Raw genomic sequence first — 17,461 nt, 5'->3', positions numbered from 1 at the left:
AACTGTTTTCTGATGAGTAGCTGTGCTGGAAAATAGAAGGTATAGATGGAGAATCCATGGGAAGAAGGAGTCCATTAGAAGTAGCAACCAAACTATTGCCAAAGGCAATACAGAGACTCTCTGTCCTGTCCAAGAAGAAAGCACACATTCAAGTCTGTGTGTCTGCAGCCTCGCTCTGGCCTCTCACTTCTATGCTAAAACTCAGGACATCCTGTCCTCTATCTTCTCTTCCTCTACCTCTCTCTGCCCCACTGCCGATTCTACCTGTCCGGCAAACTATTGCCCAATCTCCATCACCCCTTCCAGGGATAACTCTTGGAAAAGCTGGCCATCTCCCAGCTTACTCTCCACACTGAATCTGTTGGTTGTCTCTATGACCATTAGTCTGGCTTCAGCGCTGCCAGAGGCACGTAAACTGCTCTCCTGAACACAGGTGAAGATCTGCTCTCTAACCTTCATTCCAGCATTCCTCCTGTCCTCATCCTCCTTGATCTTTTCTCTGCTTTCCACACGGTCAACCAAACCATCCTGATCAAATTTGTGAGAACCTGGGCATCACGGATCAGGCTCTGGAGTGGCTGACTTCCTTCCTCTTGGACCACCCCCTCACATGTCCAACTGTGTCCCTTTCTCTCTGCCACCTCTCTCTACACCTGTGGCGTTCCCCAGGTCTCCATCCTCTCACCCTGGTTTTTAAACCTCTACTGGTCCCCTTTGGCCCACCCGATCTCTACCTTCTCCTCTAACTTTCAGTGTTATGTGGATGACACTCAGCTTTCTTTTAGGCTCATCTCAGCCTCCTCTCCTCTCCCGCTCATTCCTGACCGTCTATCTGTGATTCAGGATTGGTGCGCCTCCAATGATCTCTGCCTTAATGCCAGTAAGGCGGAGATCCTTCTCATTGGGACCCCTGTCCCTGCTTTTCGTCTCTCACTCGCCCGCCGCGGGCACTCTTCCTTCACCTTCCTGCGAGGCAAAAAACCTTGGTGTCATCTTCCAACTCTACTTACTCTTTCTCTCCTCACATCTTGGACGTCGCCAAGAAGGTATACACGCATTTCACCGCAGTATTTTTCATCACGTGTTTTTTCATCGCTGTTTTTATTTCGAAAAAAAACGGGGGGGGGTTAAAAAATTAAATATATGGTTGTGGGTGTAAGGGAATACATTTTTTTTTTTAAACGAGTTTTTCGAGAAAAAAAAAACAGCGATGAAAAATACTGTGGCGAAATAACATAGAACCGCCAAGAAGTCCCACTACCACCTGCATCTCATCAAAGCGACTCTGCCCTCTCACTTTCTCCCAGAAGCTCACTGTCTCCAGAGCCCTGGTGTTAGGGAGAATTCTCTGTTAAGGCTAATTTCCCAAACCTAGTGAGTCCCCCAGCAGCTTTGCTGGATTTTTGGGGTTTATTTTTTTCTCCTGCTAAGAGTGAGACTCTTTTTCTCCCACTCTTAGGCATGATTTGAGAATGTCCTTTGACTTTGTAATGTGTTTTATGGGCTATGGGGTCTTTTACTCTATAGGGCTTCATGTGTTTTTGGTATGTGTGTTACACAGCACCCTCAGCGCAGTAACACCGGGGTGTCATAGTGACCCCCCCCCAAACATAGACTCCCTACCCTGGGACTGACTACTGTCTCCCAGGGCACGTAACATCACCATTGACTTTACTAGTCTTAAATTGTGAACAGAACCAGTACAAACCATCATATTGTGGAAGTATTGGTAAGGGTAATTCGATTGCCCCTGGGTCTCTTTTTTAAGGGGGCACTGTCCAGTCCCCCCTTGTCGAGTTTCTGGCTGGTGGCAGTGGTTACCACGCGAAATATTCCACCGGAATATTTCCTATGGGATTTTCCCATTCATTTTAAACGCACCACTTTTTGGTGCAATGTTAAAGATACCGCCGGGTTATTTATTTAATATTTATTCCCCGGTTGGGTCTTTTTGCCAGGACTCAGTTTTAAAATGGCGTTTGTGTTCGCCTCTGTAACTCCAACCCAAGTCGAGCCCTTTGTTCCACTTTTGGCGGGCTTCTGCACAGAAGCCTCCAAAAGTGGTGCCACTCTGTCTGGATCTACAGGATGTGTGGGAGGGGGGGAATAGGCACCCTGGACTGAGTTGCCTTGGCAACTCAAGTCGCACTCTTGTATGATTGGCCCAGTGGTGAGCCGCCCGGCTCACCACTTAGCATGTTTGATTGACAGCTAGGCTGATGAATGGGTGTTTTGCTGCATAAAAGCAGGGCTTTGGGGACTGGAACTTCAGAAGTCGCCACAGGACCTAAAGAATAAGAAGAGGGGAGAAGCTGAGCCATCTACGATGACGACACCATCGGTGGAGTCCTGCTGTACTAAACTCACCACTTTCCCGACGACAGAGAAGATCTTCTTCCAGGAGTCTTCTTTCCTTTGAGCTGGTGGGAACAACCAGTTCACCTTTTTCACCTTCCTGGATCGTCCCGTGGTCGAATCGCCCGTGCCAAGCACCCCGGCGGCCGGATAGCCACGCTTCACCACTACCGCGAATAAAAGGGTAGTACCTTTTAAGCGGGAAACTCCGCGGCTGGTTTCTTCCCTGGTAGTGCAACGATCTCCAGCTTTCCTCCACGTCGAGATCCTCTCTTCCCCTGGACGAGGCACCAACTTGCACCCGCTGCCAGGAACAACTGCCCCCGCTGGAGCTTTCTCACCATTTCAGGTACTGTGTCCCGCCTGGTCTCCCTTGCAACAGATTGTTCAAGGTGTCCCGTAAATCCTTGACTCTCTATCCTGGGGTGACCTCGGACCTGTTAACATTACCTTTCTAACTTGATCCAACCTCTTTTCGACTTTCCTGCAAAGACTTTTAGTGCATTTCCACTGTGTGATCTTGGGCACATTTCGCCTTGCTCTCTCCAAGAATGGGCCTGGCCTATGAACTTTTTGCTCTACAGTAGACCCTGCCTTTCCTGACTTGCTATGGTTCTTTAAAAGTGTTTGTATTGTGTGTTTTTCCTATTTCTACCTTTTCTCTCCCTTTTAAAATAATTATTGGAGTGCCATCTATGGTTACTCGCTCACCTCTGTTTTGCTAAATAAGTGGGGTATTAACCTAGACTTGTCCAATAATTAATTAGGGAGGTGTATATATTTCTAGTGACTGCGTTTGAACTTGCTTGACATATTAGTGCCAGTGTATTTTTACAAGTGTGTTTTTAAATAAATAATTATATACTTTTATACCAAAGCTCTGGTCAGTGTTTGCTTGTACTACTGTATTTTGAGCCCTATTGTGTATACTCTATATACTGCCTAACTCTTCTTGAGGGAAGTCTGACTGCTCAGCCACAGCTAACAGGTAAATCTGGGTGGTGCAGACTGCTACCAATTGAGTTTACTGCCAACACCTGTAGTCTTAAACTTTTTGCAGTGGTCCCTAAGGGAACTGCACAGGTTTCTGCCTAACACCTGGTTCACTGGGTAGCAGGCTCCTTCTTGATTAGTCACCCTTGCACTGACTTCGGGCCTATCACACACCTAGGGGCTGTACCTGTAACCCTACAGTACCTTGTTCTCCTTGCACCAGCCAGAGTCGCGCTGCACTTAATCCGAGCATTGCTGCCCTGTTTTACCCTCCCCTCTCCCTTGCACTTCCCCCTACCTTTCCCCTTACACTTTTCGTTCTCGCACTTGCACGATCTGAATGACACAAGGACTAGTAAGATCGTTTGTCTTGTACTCCCTCTGTATTTCTTCCCTTGTCTTGTGGCGCCTAGAAACACTGGTGTATAGGTGTGCTATAAATGACTTATCATATAAAATAACCGTAGGATGTCCAAGGCCAACAGTGTGTGGGCATGCTGGAATTTCATTGCCATCTGCTGAATGTGCAAAGTCATGACCTCAGTAGGGCAAACTCTTTCCTGAGGAGGACTCCAGGACTGCTCCTATGAACTTGAGTTTCCAAGGGCGTAAACTGGACTTGAAATTGAGGGAAAAGCCCAGTTTGTGCAAGAAGTAGCAGCTGTGGCTGAGATGTTCCTGAGCTTACATCGTAGAGTGGGCTCTGATCAGCCAAACGTGAATGTAAGGGAAGATGTGAATCCCTCCTCTCTTTAGACTGGCAAAGGTAGAACCCAAAACCGATAGTGGGAACGGACAATCACAAGCCTCAGGTACTTCCTGTGCTAAGGATTGATGGGCACATTAAAGTAAGTGGGAGTGCTCCCATTTATTAATTTCTCTTTCCCAAGGAACTTCTTCAAGCGCCTCAGTTCCAAGCTGGGTCTCAGTCTGTTGTCCTTTTTTGGTACCAGGAAATACAATGAGTACCGTCCCTGGTTCCTTTCTGCAGGAGGCACCATTTCTATTCAGCATTTCCCTAGGAGGGCAGTACTTACCTGCTGGAGCAGCAGATTTGGTGTTCGAAAGAGGTGTGTAGGTGGATGGCATTACAAAAACAGCACTTGGTGCACCTATCCATTCAAAGTCATTTTTCAGAGTGGTTTTAGTGCTGCGGATGTGGCCAATGGCAGAGCGTCATTTGCTTTTGGGCCAAACAATGTTGTGTCATTAAAGGGCATCTTTAATTTCTCGTCTTGAACGTCAGGTGCAAAACAAAACTATCGAAACCAAGAAAATCTTTGTGACATCGAGCTAGTGCCCATGCCTCCGACTACGTAGTCCGCTTCATTAAGCCCTGACAAAAAGGCCTAGGATGCCACCTCATTACCATATGCCAGAAGCAAAAACCTTCTTGGACAATGGGTCATATTTTATTTTTTTCATCCGTGTATGTAGGTAGGGATGGGCAACTGCGTGTCTTTGCTACAGAGGTGGCAGCTTGAACCACACGTCTGTCAGGGCTGGTGTAAGGGTATTGTAAGGAACTCATGGTGGCAACAAGTAAGACAGACACAAGTGATCACAGTTCAAGGGTGTTTATTGAACAATGAATGATGTATGAAGGTTGGAAAAACACCTAATCTAAACCTAAATCTAAGATGGGAGCAAGCGTCACCATCAAATGAAAATTAAGGCAATCCTAGTGGCGTCATGTCAAACAACAAGGGCCTATACTAAGGAACCTAATGCCAAACCTTACAACTAATACAGCAAGGGTTGTGGGATAGTTCTCAAGAAAAGAAAGACGTGTTCTCAAATAATACGTCAGGAAGTGGTAGTCTGGGTCTCCCTTCCCCAAGTTTTGAGCATAGGGTGAGGTGGGATAGTGGAGCACAGCACCCTCTCGAGCTTTCCCAACACTATATGACAGTTCAGTTTTCAGCTATCAGAGCCGTCAATTGCCAAGTCTTGTTTCACTGAAAATGTCTTGCCTTCGAGGACCTGATGTCTTCAAAAATAATAAAACAAAAGTTACTTTAACCAAATGAAGGTTTGTTAGGGTGAAAATGATTCACCTCTCGTCCCCCTCTTCTGGGCACCGACCCTTCTCAATTGCTTTCCACAGTTCACGTAGGATGATGGTTTCTGGAATCTGTAGTTTATCAATTGGGGAGCGGGCAGAGTCTCTTGAGCTAGCCCCCACGTAGTACTGGTTCCCTCTGCAGCTGGTCTCCCTTTTACACTTTTACAGTTCTTTCACAGTTCTTTGTACATCGTTCAAACTTGCCACTTTTGCGATTCTCACTCAAGACAGCCCGGTTCTTATCGGTTCTCCCCTCGACACACCGGCTGTGATGAACCAGGTGTCTTTTTTCTCTTTGGAGTCAAGGCCGGTACACGGGTGCGTCCCTCGCTCCTGCCCATCGGCGTAGGCTTGCCCAGTGTACCGTTGACATCTGCTGCAAGACACTTGTGTTATTGTTTGAAGTCTTAGGTTCTCTTCCACAATGATTCTGCGAGCCTGGGACGAAAAGGGCAAGGTCGTTTCTCTCCTCGCCACCCTCTCGAATCCTGCCGTCTTTCTCCGTTTCATGAACTGTAGCGCCTGATTAGCCGTCTCGTCGTGCTGTCTGCCGTGCTTGTACTGTGCTCTCTTCCTCCACCTTTTATCCCTGTGGGGAAAAGGAAGAGTCGTCAGGTGTGTCTGATTTGAGTCAATTTCCTGACTTTGCTTGACCCTCGTGTCGGGACATGTCAGCCAAACAGTCTAATTGCAAGTCCGTTGTGCAAAAGGGTTTGTGTCCGAAAAAGAGGACGGTAAAGTTTCCAAACCTCCTACAGGGTCGGAAGGGAAAGAGGCGTTACATGGAGTCATAACCCTAGGATTAGGATTTGTGGGGGTCTCAGAAGGGTGGATGTTATAGGGTTTGTGGGAATTGTATTTCTTGGGTACATTCGATTGGGGATTTGAAAAATGATAATCAGGGGAACAGGACTGATGGGGTGTGTGAAGTACACAGGAGTAAATGGGATCGTAAAATGAATGGAGGGATTGTGGGAACCATAGTGTTTTGTCCGGGTAAACTGGGTGTTTGGGGTGTTTGGGACCAAATAACCAGAGGAACGTGGAAAGGAGTGTGCAAGGTTGTTTGGGTGGGATGCAGGAAAAAAGGGATTCGGGGGTAGATAACCCTTGCACGTAAGTAGGTTTGAGAATTTAGGGGGTTGGTTATATACAGAGGGGTCAGTGGATTTGGGAAAGAGATTCTATGGGAGGAAGGGGGACAGATGTAGCACAGCCTATAAAGTACTCAGGGATCTCACTCTACTTGTCTTCTTCCCCAGTAACATACTGCATCTCCCTTTGGGCATTCTCCTGAGCATAACCCCAGGCTCCCTACCCAGGTGATCTTTCCCTGCTCGTCGGCCTTCCTAGTCGGGATAAGAGGGTCTGTCCTTTCTTGGTCACCTGAATAAGGTACTCTCAAGGTTTGCTGGGAGAAATATTCTCAGGTTTCTCACAGTATCGAAGAAGGAAGCAGCCACAAGAGTGACATGTTGTTGCAACAAACTTTTATTTTTAGTAAAGGAATACATCACCATAGCCTATATCCTAAGAGCAAGTTCCCTGCCTCAATATAATACTAAAGGATCTGTTGGAGTGTCAGTCAAAATCCACCTTCCTGTGTAGTAACCTACTTCTATTCCCTTACACTACAACTAAAGAATAATATAATCCAACAGAAAGTTCAGTCTCCAGGTGAATGACCCCCTTCTCCAGGTATTGAGAAGAATTCCAGGGGGAAGGACTCCCTACCCTGGCTGGTAGTTCGAACAAACCTTGTACAACTCAAGTTTCTGGACCAGGAGAATGACTGCCTTCTCCTGGTATTAGTCTGAACACTCCAAAATAGTTCACAACAAGGCCAGGAGGAATTACTCTATTCCACTTCTTCCTCAAATGCATTGTTTGCTTATGTTGGGGTCCCAGACCTTTCTCTGGTGGTCAGTGAGCATATTTCTGCCACTGATGTGAGGAGGATCTCCTCTGATCCTTGGGTTACTTATATTAGGATCCCAGACCCTTCTCTGGTGGTCAGTGAGTTTATCTCTGCCACTGCTACAAGGAAGATTAGTTTGGATGCACGGCTGACCCTTCTCTGGCCCAACAGTCGTGTTACTGATTGTGTGGAGAGGGAGAGTCACCTGCGTCTGCTCCGCTTGCACCCCTGTGTCACCTCCTGGTCTCCTGCACCACCAGTTACGTTCAATAGGGCTTCGGTACATCAGGCTTCCTGGTCCGTCTCTCTGGCACTTTGAGCTTCTCTCATCTACTCTCGATGCACTGCGTCTCTGTGTGCAGCTTGGCTCTGCTTCTCCTCGCTCTCGTGCCTGGGTCTGTTCCAGCGAGACCCCGGTACGACTCTCAGCTGTTTGCCAACATCCTCCGTTCTCATCTTCCTCGGGTTGGCCGTCCAGGTTTGAAACATCTGCGCGGGACAGTCTCCACCTTTGTTGCTTCTACCGACTGGGCTTGACAAGTTCTTTAATCCATTGTCTCTTCTAATACCTTGTTGCCAGTCCCTCCCTGGTGGATTGCCAAAGTCCTTCGTTTCTTTTGACACCTTGATCTTTAATGCCTCCTCTGGGCCACCTCATACCAGTTTAACACAGTAATCTTCAGATCTTCTCTGCTCTTCTTCGACCTGATGGCTTCTGTTTTGGTTGTTGTATCACAAGTACTACAGTAACACAGTGGTCTACTCGCAAGAAAGTGGTTTGGAATGGGGGGTAGAGAGTATTGGGGTGTGACGTTAAATGGGCTGTAGCCTAGGTGATTGTCCTTGTTTTTAGGGAGAATTCTCATGTTATGGCTAATTTCCCTTACCTAGTGAGTCCCCCAGCAGCTTTGCTGGATTTCTGGAGATTGTTTTTCCACTTAGTAAGAGTGTACCCCTTTTTTCCCACTCTTACTTGTGTTTTGCCATGTGTATTTCATCTGTTTTTGTGATTGTGGACTCTGAAGTACACCACTTCAGTAGTCCCCTTCTTTTGTGTGTTACACAGCACCTTCAGTGCAGTGACACAGGGTTGTCTTTTAGACTTCCCACCCACTCCATTTCTGAGGCTGACTACTGTCCCCCAGAAAAGGGTAACGTTGCCATTAACTTTACTTAGTCATTTAGCCACAGATCCAGTACACCCCATCTTACATGGAATATTGGAAAGGGTTAATTCTTAGCCCTTTTTATCTGTACATCCTAGAGCATTGTTTCGCTCTTTTAACATTTAGACTTTGCTGGTGACAGTGGTATCTACCCTAACATTTCTACCGCGATTATACTAGATAAACGTGGCATTGTTTTAGGCTATTATATTAGCCTCGAACTTAAACCCACTGGACCAAATACTTTTCTTTTGGCTCCGGTCGGGTTTATTCGCCATTTCTTCTTGTTAAAGTCCTTCTTGTGTTTTACTTTGCGCAGCAAACCAGGTTTGCCTTCTTTGTTCACTGTCTTTTGGCTGGCTTCTGCCAAGAAGCCCTCCTCTAGGCGCCTGGGTGTCTAGGTGGGCTGAATGTGAGGGAGGGGTGTAGTCACCCCCTGCTCAGGGTGTCCTAGGAAACCCAAGTCGCACTTTGCCATGATTGGCTGAGGAGGTTGTCCGGGCTGGACAACCCCCTTGCTGCGTGATTGACAGCCAGGCTGTGTGAATGGGGGATTTTCGCATAAAAGGCAGGTCTCTTGGGCTAGAAGTTCGAGTCGCCACTGGAACTACAAGGAATCGAAGAGAAGCGGATAAGAAGTCGACTGCTGCAACTATCCCGTCCCGGTGAAGCCCTGCTGCAGTCCTGAGCTATCTACCCTTCGACGACCAGAGAAGATCCAGTCCGGAGTATTCTTCCCTTGAGCTTGGTGGGGATAACCAGCTCATCATCTACACCCAGAGGATCCTCTTCATGGTCGAAATCGCTGCACACTGCTGTAGTAGTCCGGATAGCCATCTGAAGATCCTCTCCTGTTTTTAAGGAGCGCACCTTTTATTCACAGTCGCTGCTGCCGGCTTCAGCCCTGTGTGGTGCAGACCCCTCCAGACGTTGTCCTTCGGATCGAAGCTCCAGGAACCGTGGGTCTGTGGGAAACTACCAGGAACAACTGCCATGGCACCGGCTTCTTCATTGAATAAGGTACTGTGTTCTGCTCGAGGAATTAGGGTGAATCCCTTTTCTTCGCCACCAAGGCTTGCCCTTGTCTTCCCTCCTTCTTATAACTTTTGCTTCCTCTGTTGACGATATCTAAGTACTACTGGCTACGTTGAATCGTGAACTATCCGACTGTGTGATCCTTGTCAACAGGAACCTGGTTCCACTTGACACTGGCTCCGGCCTATTGACTCTTGAATTTCTGTCTAAGAGTGTTCTCTGGTTCTGTCTGCCTTGACAAAAGTATTGCCTATGATTTTTGCCCCCAACTCTCTCTGGGTATCTCAGGTGCTAAGTGTGTTTTTGCCCCGGTAACATTTCTTGCTGCGGATACGCATTTCTTTAGTAAGACTGAACTGTCATTACTGTCAAAAAGTGATTGCAAGTGTATTCCCGGTAACGTCTTTTGTTTCACAACACCGGTCCGCTAAAACACAGTATACCGTACAAAATAAATTGGTTAGTTGTAGTATATTTTAAGTGTGGTTTTTGAATTAATAGAAGTGTTGTGTTTATAAGAAATGGTTTAAAAATAAATGTACTAATATTTTATTACCTGAAACCTTGAGTCAGTGTTTGCTTGAGTCACAGTAATTGTGGTCCCTTTGTGTAATCTCTGCTACTGCTCATATACTCTTGAGATAAGTCTGGCTGCTCCGCTACTTCTACCACTTTAACATAGTAGTACAGGCTCGTACCAAAGGTAAAGCCTGTATTGCCACCTGTAGTCTTAATTGTGTGTAGTGGTCCCTAAGTGCACTGCACAGGATGAACACTTGTCCCCATAAGGGAAGTCCCTCCCCATGAGGTCCTCCCACATTAAACCACCCCGGGGGGGGTGGGTGGGAGAGAGGGGTCTATTGGGTAGCGGCCATACCTCCCTAGCCTCATGGGAGTGGTCTCCCCTCTGGGGAGAAGTGCTGATACCTGGCAAATCCTCACACAGGGTTGTTTAGAGAGACAGAGATTGGGTCTGTGGAGGATGACATAGCGGGAGCTGAACATGATTTCTTCCATACTTCTAGAAGTGGATCTTTAAGAGATGCATGGAATGGAAGGACCGGTTCCTTTGGAGGCCCTTTATCTAGAATGTCAGTAAGGTTTTTTTTCGTGATCTCCATAGTGGGAGGACCCCCATCCCAAGGATTCTGGTACCTTGGACAATACCTTGCTGTAGGAAGCATAAAAGTGAGCATGAATGTCGGTTTGTATGATGTGAATCTCAGGAGAGGTATTAGGTTCCTTAAATGAGAGACTACGTTTTCCATCCTCAATTCCTGATATTAGCTAGCTGGTAGTGTTCAAAAGTCGTAAATGTTAGAATCCGAAAGGAATTTGGTTGCAGTCATCGTCGTAGAATGCACTGGAGTGACCACAAAGTCAGCACTTGATTGCGGATTGTAAAATCGTGTCGAAGTTTAGTCTTTCCACAAAGCTGTCTGGTCCTTCAAAGTGAACACTGATATGGCTTTGACAGCTGAAGGAGCAGCAAGGGCCGTCGACTATGTAGATTTTGCTCAGGGATTCATTGTAGCAGTTTTGCACGTTGCCCAGTTAGGCGCACAGGGAGGGTGTTTGCTGGAGTCCCTGCTGTCCTCGACATGCGCAGTGCAATCCAATATTATTTCTAGTTCTGAAGTCACAACCAATGGTGCTGCCTTCAAGAATGCATCCAACATGTTGTAGCAAAATTGTTCCCATTTTTTGCCGAGGCAGATTTGGAAGGGAAACATAACTGAAGTCTCTTTGTTAAGTGACTATGCTTTCTGTTCTTTTTGGATGAAGAAATCTTTTGCTGTGTTATTTTGGCTTTTTTTGGGCCTCTACAGTGATTCTTTCAGTAGCCGCAGTGATCTAATCTCAGGTTACTTTCTTTTGGCAATAGTAATAAGGATATTGAGCATCTTAGAACCAGTTCAGATGCCATCTCTTTCAAGCTTTAGGGATCATCAATTGACAGGCATCAGAGTCATTGACTTTGTGGGTGGCGCAGAGACTTCTGAGGTGTTAACAAATGTTCCAAGAAGCATGCTTAGCATGTGAAAAAAGGAACTGAGGCCATGGGGTGCTGTGCAAGCTACTTACCAATGCTAAGAATGGCATCAATGAGGAAGCACGCAAAGGATCAGGACGCCAATGATGGACGCAGCCTCTCCTGTCAAAAAATGTTCAGTGATCTGCTAAAGGAGGAAGAATATATCGAGGATGAGAAATCTGCAAGAGGACACGATCCAATAGAAAGAGGGGGTTATGGAAGATATGAAGGCATTGGGTCATACCGATGCAAAACATCTGACAATTATTCCCTAGCACTTCTGCCTCATCTTGGACTGGGGAAACAGCTTTCAAATTACCCAGCCACTAGGAGAATTCATTTTTGTGTTGTGAGGCCGATGAAAACAATACTACTTCAACAAAACTCATCCTAATTGGTTAATTGATAAGCAGTTAAAACAAGATCTATTTACCAAACGAAAACTCTCTCCCTCGTGGTTTGAATTCAGAGTCTGCATCAGTGTTAGCATTGCGGATGTTTTCTGATGATTTCTCCTGGGAATCTGAGAAAGAAAGTAATAGGTTCAGTATGTATACCTTACACTGTGCTCACAACGTAAAAAGAAAAAAAGGAAAATTGTCTGGATTTTTCAAATACATCTACATTAAATAAATCTACATTGTTTGGATGGCAAGGCAATGAGCATGGCGTGTCCAGAGGGTGGTGGAGAAAAGGGAGGCTTTTTTCTGGTGAAAAGACTCAACGTCTAGGTGTTGGAGGCATTTGCGCACTTCAGGTCAACAGGGAAAGCCCCCACCTTCAACAGGAAACTTGACCACGTCCAAAAATGAGGGTTTTTGGACCTGGGGTGGAATAGTTGATGCTGGAGGTGGAAACCTTGCATTCAAGTCTACCTCTAAAATGTTAAGATGTCCAATTTTAATATCTTATGTTCATAAATTAGGTCTTTGAAGGAAAGCCTTGGAACATTACAATATTATTACTAAAATAAAAAAATAAAAATTACTACTCTGCACTAATCTTTAGAAATAGTCAAAGAAATCAGATTGGACTTGGGGGACAATGCATTGAAGAGCTGCTACATAGCGTCAGAAATATGTTAGGGTGTTGCCACCCTAAGAAGTTTGTCCATTGAAAATCGCTTTTCAGTCCTCAAACGTCACTGTATGGAGGGCATCTACTAATCTACAGAAGGAGATAGAAATTAAAGTTACTCACCGTAGTGACTAGAGTACTCATAGTCCATAGTCCCCTTGTCTCCATACTTGTGGGCGTCCCCCAACATGTGGACGGTACCTTAACCTTTGGCAGCGAAAAATTGAGTATAGCGCAAACGGCACGGCCTTAGGCATAGAAATGCCCTGCCGAGGCCCCGCCCTCTGCTACCTCACCTCAGTCCCCTATGAACACATAGGACGCTTAGATACCTGGCTACACTTATTACATATTAGCCCCTGGCATACAAGCGGGGGATGGTGGTTGGGAAGAATGGAGGAAAGGGGACTATGAGTACTCCAGTCACTACAGTGAGTCACTTTAATTACTCATACATCCCGTCCCCTTTCCTCCATCCTAGTGGGCGATTCCACCCAACAATACCATAGGGTGGAGCCGTGACAGCGTGCCTCATATCTAGGAAGAAGCAAACAGGTTCTGCAGAACCGCCTGACCAAACTCAGCATCACGTCTGGAGCTGGTGTCTAGGGAATAGTGCTCGCAGAAAGCCGACAGAGTGGCCCAAGTAGTTGCCCTGCTGATGACATCCCAAGAAGCATGTCTCTGAAACGCGACTGCCATAGCCTTAGCCCTAACTGCATGGGCATGAATCCCCTCCGGGACCGGCCTGCCCATGTCCGTATACGCCTCCGAAATGGCCTGAACCATCCAACAGGCGATGGAAGTCTGAGAGCCGGGGAAGGCGCCCCCAAAAGTGACAAACAATACCACAGACTTCATGAAGAATTTCATCCGAGAGAGATAAAACCTGAGGACCCTCTTGAGATCCAAGGAATGTAGGGCCCTCTCGCCCTCTGACTGAGGGTTCGGGAAGAACACCAGCAGGCAGATCTCTTAATTCAGATGAAATGGAGAGACCACCTTGGGCAAGACGTTTAAGTGAGTAATGGGTTTGCACGAAGACAACGCCTGCAGCTTGCTGACCCTGCGTGCAGAGGTGAGAGCAACCAGCAAAACTGTCTTTAGTGTTACGAGCCAGATGTCCACAGAGGCCATCGGCTCGAAAGGCTTGCGCTGCAAAGCTGAAAGAACGATATTGAGTTCCCAGCCGGATGCAGCCTTTGCACCAGAGGAAAAAGTCTAGACAACCCCTTAAGGTGGGCCTTAACCCCCGGGTTGGTGGCCGAAAACAGATGGTCAGGGGAATTCTTCTAAGGCCCAATGGCAACCAAATAAGTGCGGCAAGTATCCACCTGAACTCCAGAACGAGCCAGGTGCACTGAAAAAGCCAGTACGTCGTCCAGAGGACAAATGTCAGGATCCAGACCCTTGTCACAAGCCCAATGGCAGAGCATAGTCCATTCGCTCTTATACTTGGACCGAAGGTAGGGCCTCATGGCCTGTTGAATGATGTCCCAGTTGTCATCCGAAAATTGAGCATGCTGTAGCCTTAGGCCTGGTTAGGAACCAGGCCTCCAGTGCCAGCCTGGCAGGGTCTGGGTGTTCTACTGCCCCGCCCTACTGCGCCAGGAAGCCCCTGTTTGGGATTGGAAGGTTGACGGGCCTCTGGGAGCACAACTACAGCAGATTCGAAAATCAGGCTCTCGAATGCCAGTCTGGATGAGGCTACAGTCCATCGAAGCCTGGAAACTTGCAGAGAGTCTGTTGGGTCAGAGTGGGCGGGAACGCATAACATCTGCGGCCGTGCCAACAGATCTGGAAGGTATCTCCCAGAGACCCCCGGTCCCGTCCTGCCCATGAAGCAAACTGGGATCACTTGGACTTCAGAGTAGATGCAAACACATCCAGGTCTGCGAACCCCCTATGCTGGAACAGGGGCAACAAAGAGAGTGTGCAACTCCCACTAGTAGTTGTTGAACCCCAAGCGGGTCAGCTGGTCTGCTTCCGTATTGCTGTCCCCGGGAGGTGGAATGCTGAAATCCAAATCCCCCCTCCATTAGGGCAGATTCCCAGATCCCCACTGCCTCCATGCAGAGTAGGAGGGAAACGGGTGCCACCCTCCTTGTTCAGGTAAAACATTGTAGTAGAATTGTCCGTCCTGACCAGAATAGACCTGTCCCTGGTGAGGGGTAGAAAAGCCTTGAAGACCAGGCCCACTGCCCTGAGCTTGAGCAGACCGATATGCAGGAGGGCTTCCGCCCTGAACATGCAGCATAAATCACGTAGCCCTACAAAGTAGCTCCCCAGCCCGAAGAGAGGAGTCCATCGTCACCACCAGGGTAGGCTCCGGTCGGATGAAGGGGGCACCCACGGAAACATTTCCATCCATCTACCACCAGTGAAGATCTGGCAGGAGGAGCAGGGATATTGGGATCCTGTCCGACTGAGATCCCATCTCCTGATCCCAATTGGCCACCAGGTGGAGCTAGAGGTGCCTCATCTTGAGTAGCGTGCTGCACAGGAGGTCATCAGCCCCAGAAAGTGCTGGAACCACCATGCCGAGGTGGTCGAGTTGGCCAGAAAATGCCCCATCGCCTTGCGAAGGGAAAGGAGCCTCTCGGGCGTGGGGAACACCCGCTGAACCGCTGTGATCCAACACACCCCTAAGAAGACCAGATCCTGGGAGGGGCGCAACTATGACTTCCTCTGGTTGAGGGAGAAACCCAGCTTATGGAGAATAACTGCCAGGAGTGTACCACCCCCTTGGGTGAACACGCCCTCACTCGACAGTCGTCCAGTTAAGGGTATAGGTGATTGAACTCGAGGCAGAGGAGATCCGCCACTGCGTTCATCAACTTCGTTTAGACACGAGGGGACGAGTTCAGGTCGAAAGGCAGCACTTTGTATTGAAAGTGGAACAACAATCGTGAACCGCAGAAACTTCAGATGCAGCTTGTAGATGAGGACATGCAGATACTCATCCTTGAGGTCCAGTGCCCTGCACACAGACTCTGCAATGTACGCTGGAGTAATCATCTTGAAGCGTTTGAGCGATAAAGACAGATTAAGAAATGACAGGTCCAGGACTACCTTCAGGCCAGCTTGGTTGGTCTTGGGTACCGCAAAAATCCTAGAGTAGAAACCAGAGCCCCTGTCTGACTGAGGAACCGGTTCCACCGCCTGCATCTCCAAGAGCGAAAGGACCGCCCATAAAAGAGCCGGGGACCCAATCTGATGAAGAAGAGGAGAGGATGGTAGAGGAAAAGGAAGAGGAAGACTGAAGCCTGTGGAGACTATAGATAGGATCCAAGGGTTCTTTAAAAGATGCTTTCAGCTGTCCTGGAAAAGAGCCAGTTAGCACCCTACTGGGGAGCTGTGTTCCCCGAACGAGACGTCACTGTTTCTTGGCATCACAGTCAGGAGCAGAGGATGGGGAGCGGAAAACCCATGCAAAGTCCTCTTCTGCTTCCAACTGATGTCGCTGGGTGACCTGTCAGGCCTCTGCGTATCTTGGTCCCGAAATCCCTTGAAGCCAGTGAAAGCGCAGGGTTTGAATTCGGTCCTGCCCTGAGACTGAGGAAGGAACCTCTGCCCTGGCTTTGTCAGGATGGCCAAGGACTTGGCAGTTTGAGTGGACGTTTTCTTCTTTGACAACCCGCCATCGGTTGATGAATGAAAAAGGTCCATGCCCTCAAAGCGCAAATCTAGGACCCGCTCTTGCACATCAGATGAACATTTAGTAGCATGCATCCATGCCGTCCTACTCATCTCGACACTCGGTCACAAACCTCTGCTGGCTATGTCAATGTGGGAGACCAAAGACCCATTAGGTCCTGCGCAACGGCCCGGGCATCTGCCAGACCGGCCTTGAAGGAGGCTTGCCTCTCCAGAGGGAGGTCAGGTAGAAACTCCCTGAGCTCCTGCCACAGCTTCTGGTTAGCCACGACTAAAGGGGCGTCAGCATTGGCTTGCCGCAGATGCACTCCTGATATGGCAAAACAGTGTTAGCCCAAAGACTGAAGGACCTGGTCTTCCTTCCTTGGACAGACATATGGAGGTGGCTCCAGAGGAGGAAGACTAAGATGGTTTAGACTAGAGAGAGGCTGCAGCCATCACCAAGAATGCGGCTGAAGATGGTAGGCCAGGAAGATTGGCTCCCTGTCTGTCAATGAACCTGCTGTCCAACTTCTTTTTCATCTGGGCCTTGGCCCTCGGCTTCTCCCAGACCTTTCCCGCAACCTGCAGGACAGCCTTCTGGAGAGGGATGCCAGAACGGATCGTGGTGTGCATGCCCAAAACCTCTGCTAACACTCCCGGCTCCTAGGGGGGGAGGGGGGAGGGGTGATTCCTCAGTCAGCTGGTTTCCCAAGAACTCTGCCAGGCCCTGAAGGCAGTCATGAAAGGCCTTAATGGATGCCAAGGGTACATATTCCTGGGAGTCATTGTTTGCTGGCATCGCCCCACCCCCATCCCCTTGTTTTTTACAGACCGAGAGATGTCCAGCCCTGCTGCAGGTCCGAATCTTCAGAATCCGACGACAGAGAAGATCCTCCAGGAAACTTCTTCCCTTGAGCTGGTGGGACCAACCAGTTCGCCCAAACTACAAGCCAGGACCCCTTCCTCTGGTGGAATTCGCTGTACAGAGCTACAGTGGGCCGGATAGCCAGGAAGTTCGGGCCCTGCTTGGGTTTTAAGGAGCGCACCTTTTATTCGTTGTTTTGCTTTGCTGCTGGTTTCTTCCCTGGGTGGCGCAGGATCCTCCAGTCTTCCTACTTCATGTCAATCCGACAGTCGCTTCAGGAACCGTGAGCCTGCAAGAACCAACAGGAACGTCC

General features: G+C 48.2%; 1 protein-coding gene across 1 annotated transcript in view; it reads right to left on the bottom strand.

The window, feature by feature from the left end:
• The window catches only part of GTF2I (general transcription factor IIi), a 2,618,156-nt gene that overhangs the window by 968,844 nt on the left and 1,631,851 nt on the right, over positions 1-17,461 (bottom strand). The window contains exon 23 of the mRNA XM_069614749.1: positions 12,001-12,090. Coding sequence (XP_069470850.1) covers positions 12,001-12,090 — 90 coding nt within the window. The remainder of the gene's footprint in view (positions 1-12,000; positions 12,091-17,461) is intronic.

The sequence above is a fragment of the Ambystoma mexicanum genome, chromosome 9 (genome assembly GCF_040938575.1).
Source record: "Ambystoma mexicanum isolate Mex_15411 chromosome 9, UKY_AmexF1_1, whole genome shotgun sequence".
Lineage (NCBI taxonomy): Eukaryota > Metazoa > Chordata > Amphibia > Caudata > Ambystomatidae > Ambystoma > Ambystoma mexicanum.
The sequence above is the reverse complement of the archived record's forward strand: the minus strand, read 5'-3'. Positions and strand labels throughout refer to the sequence as shown.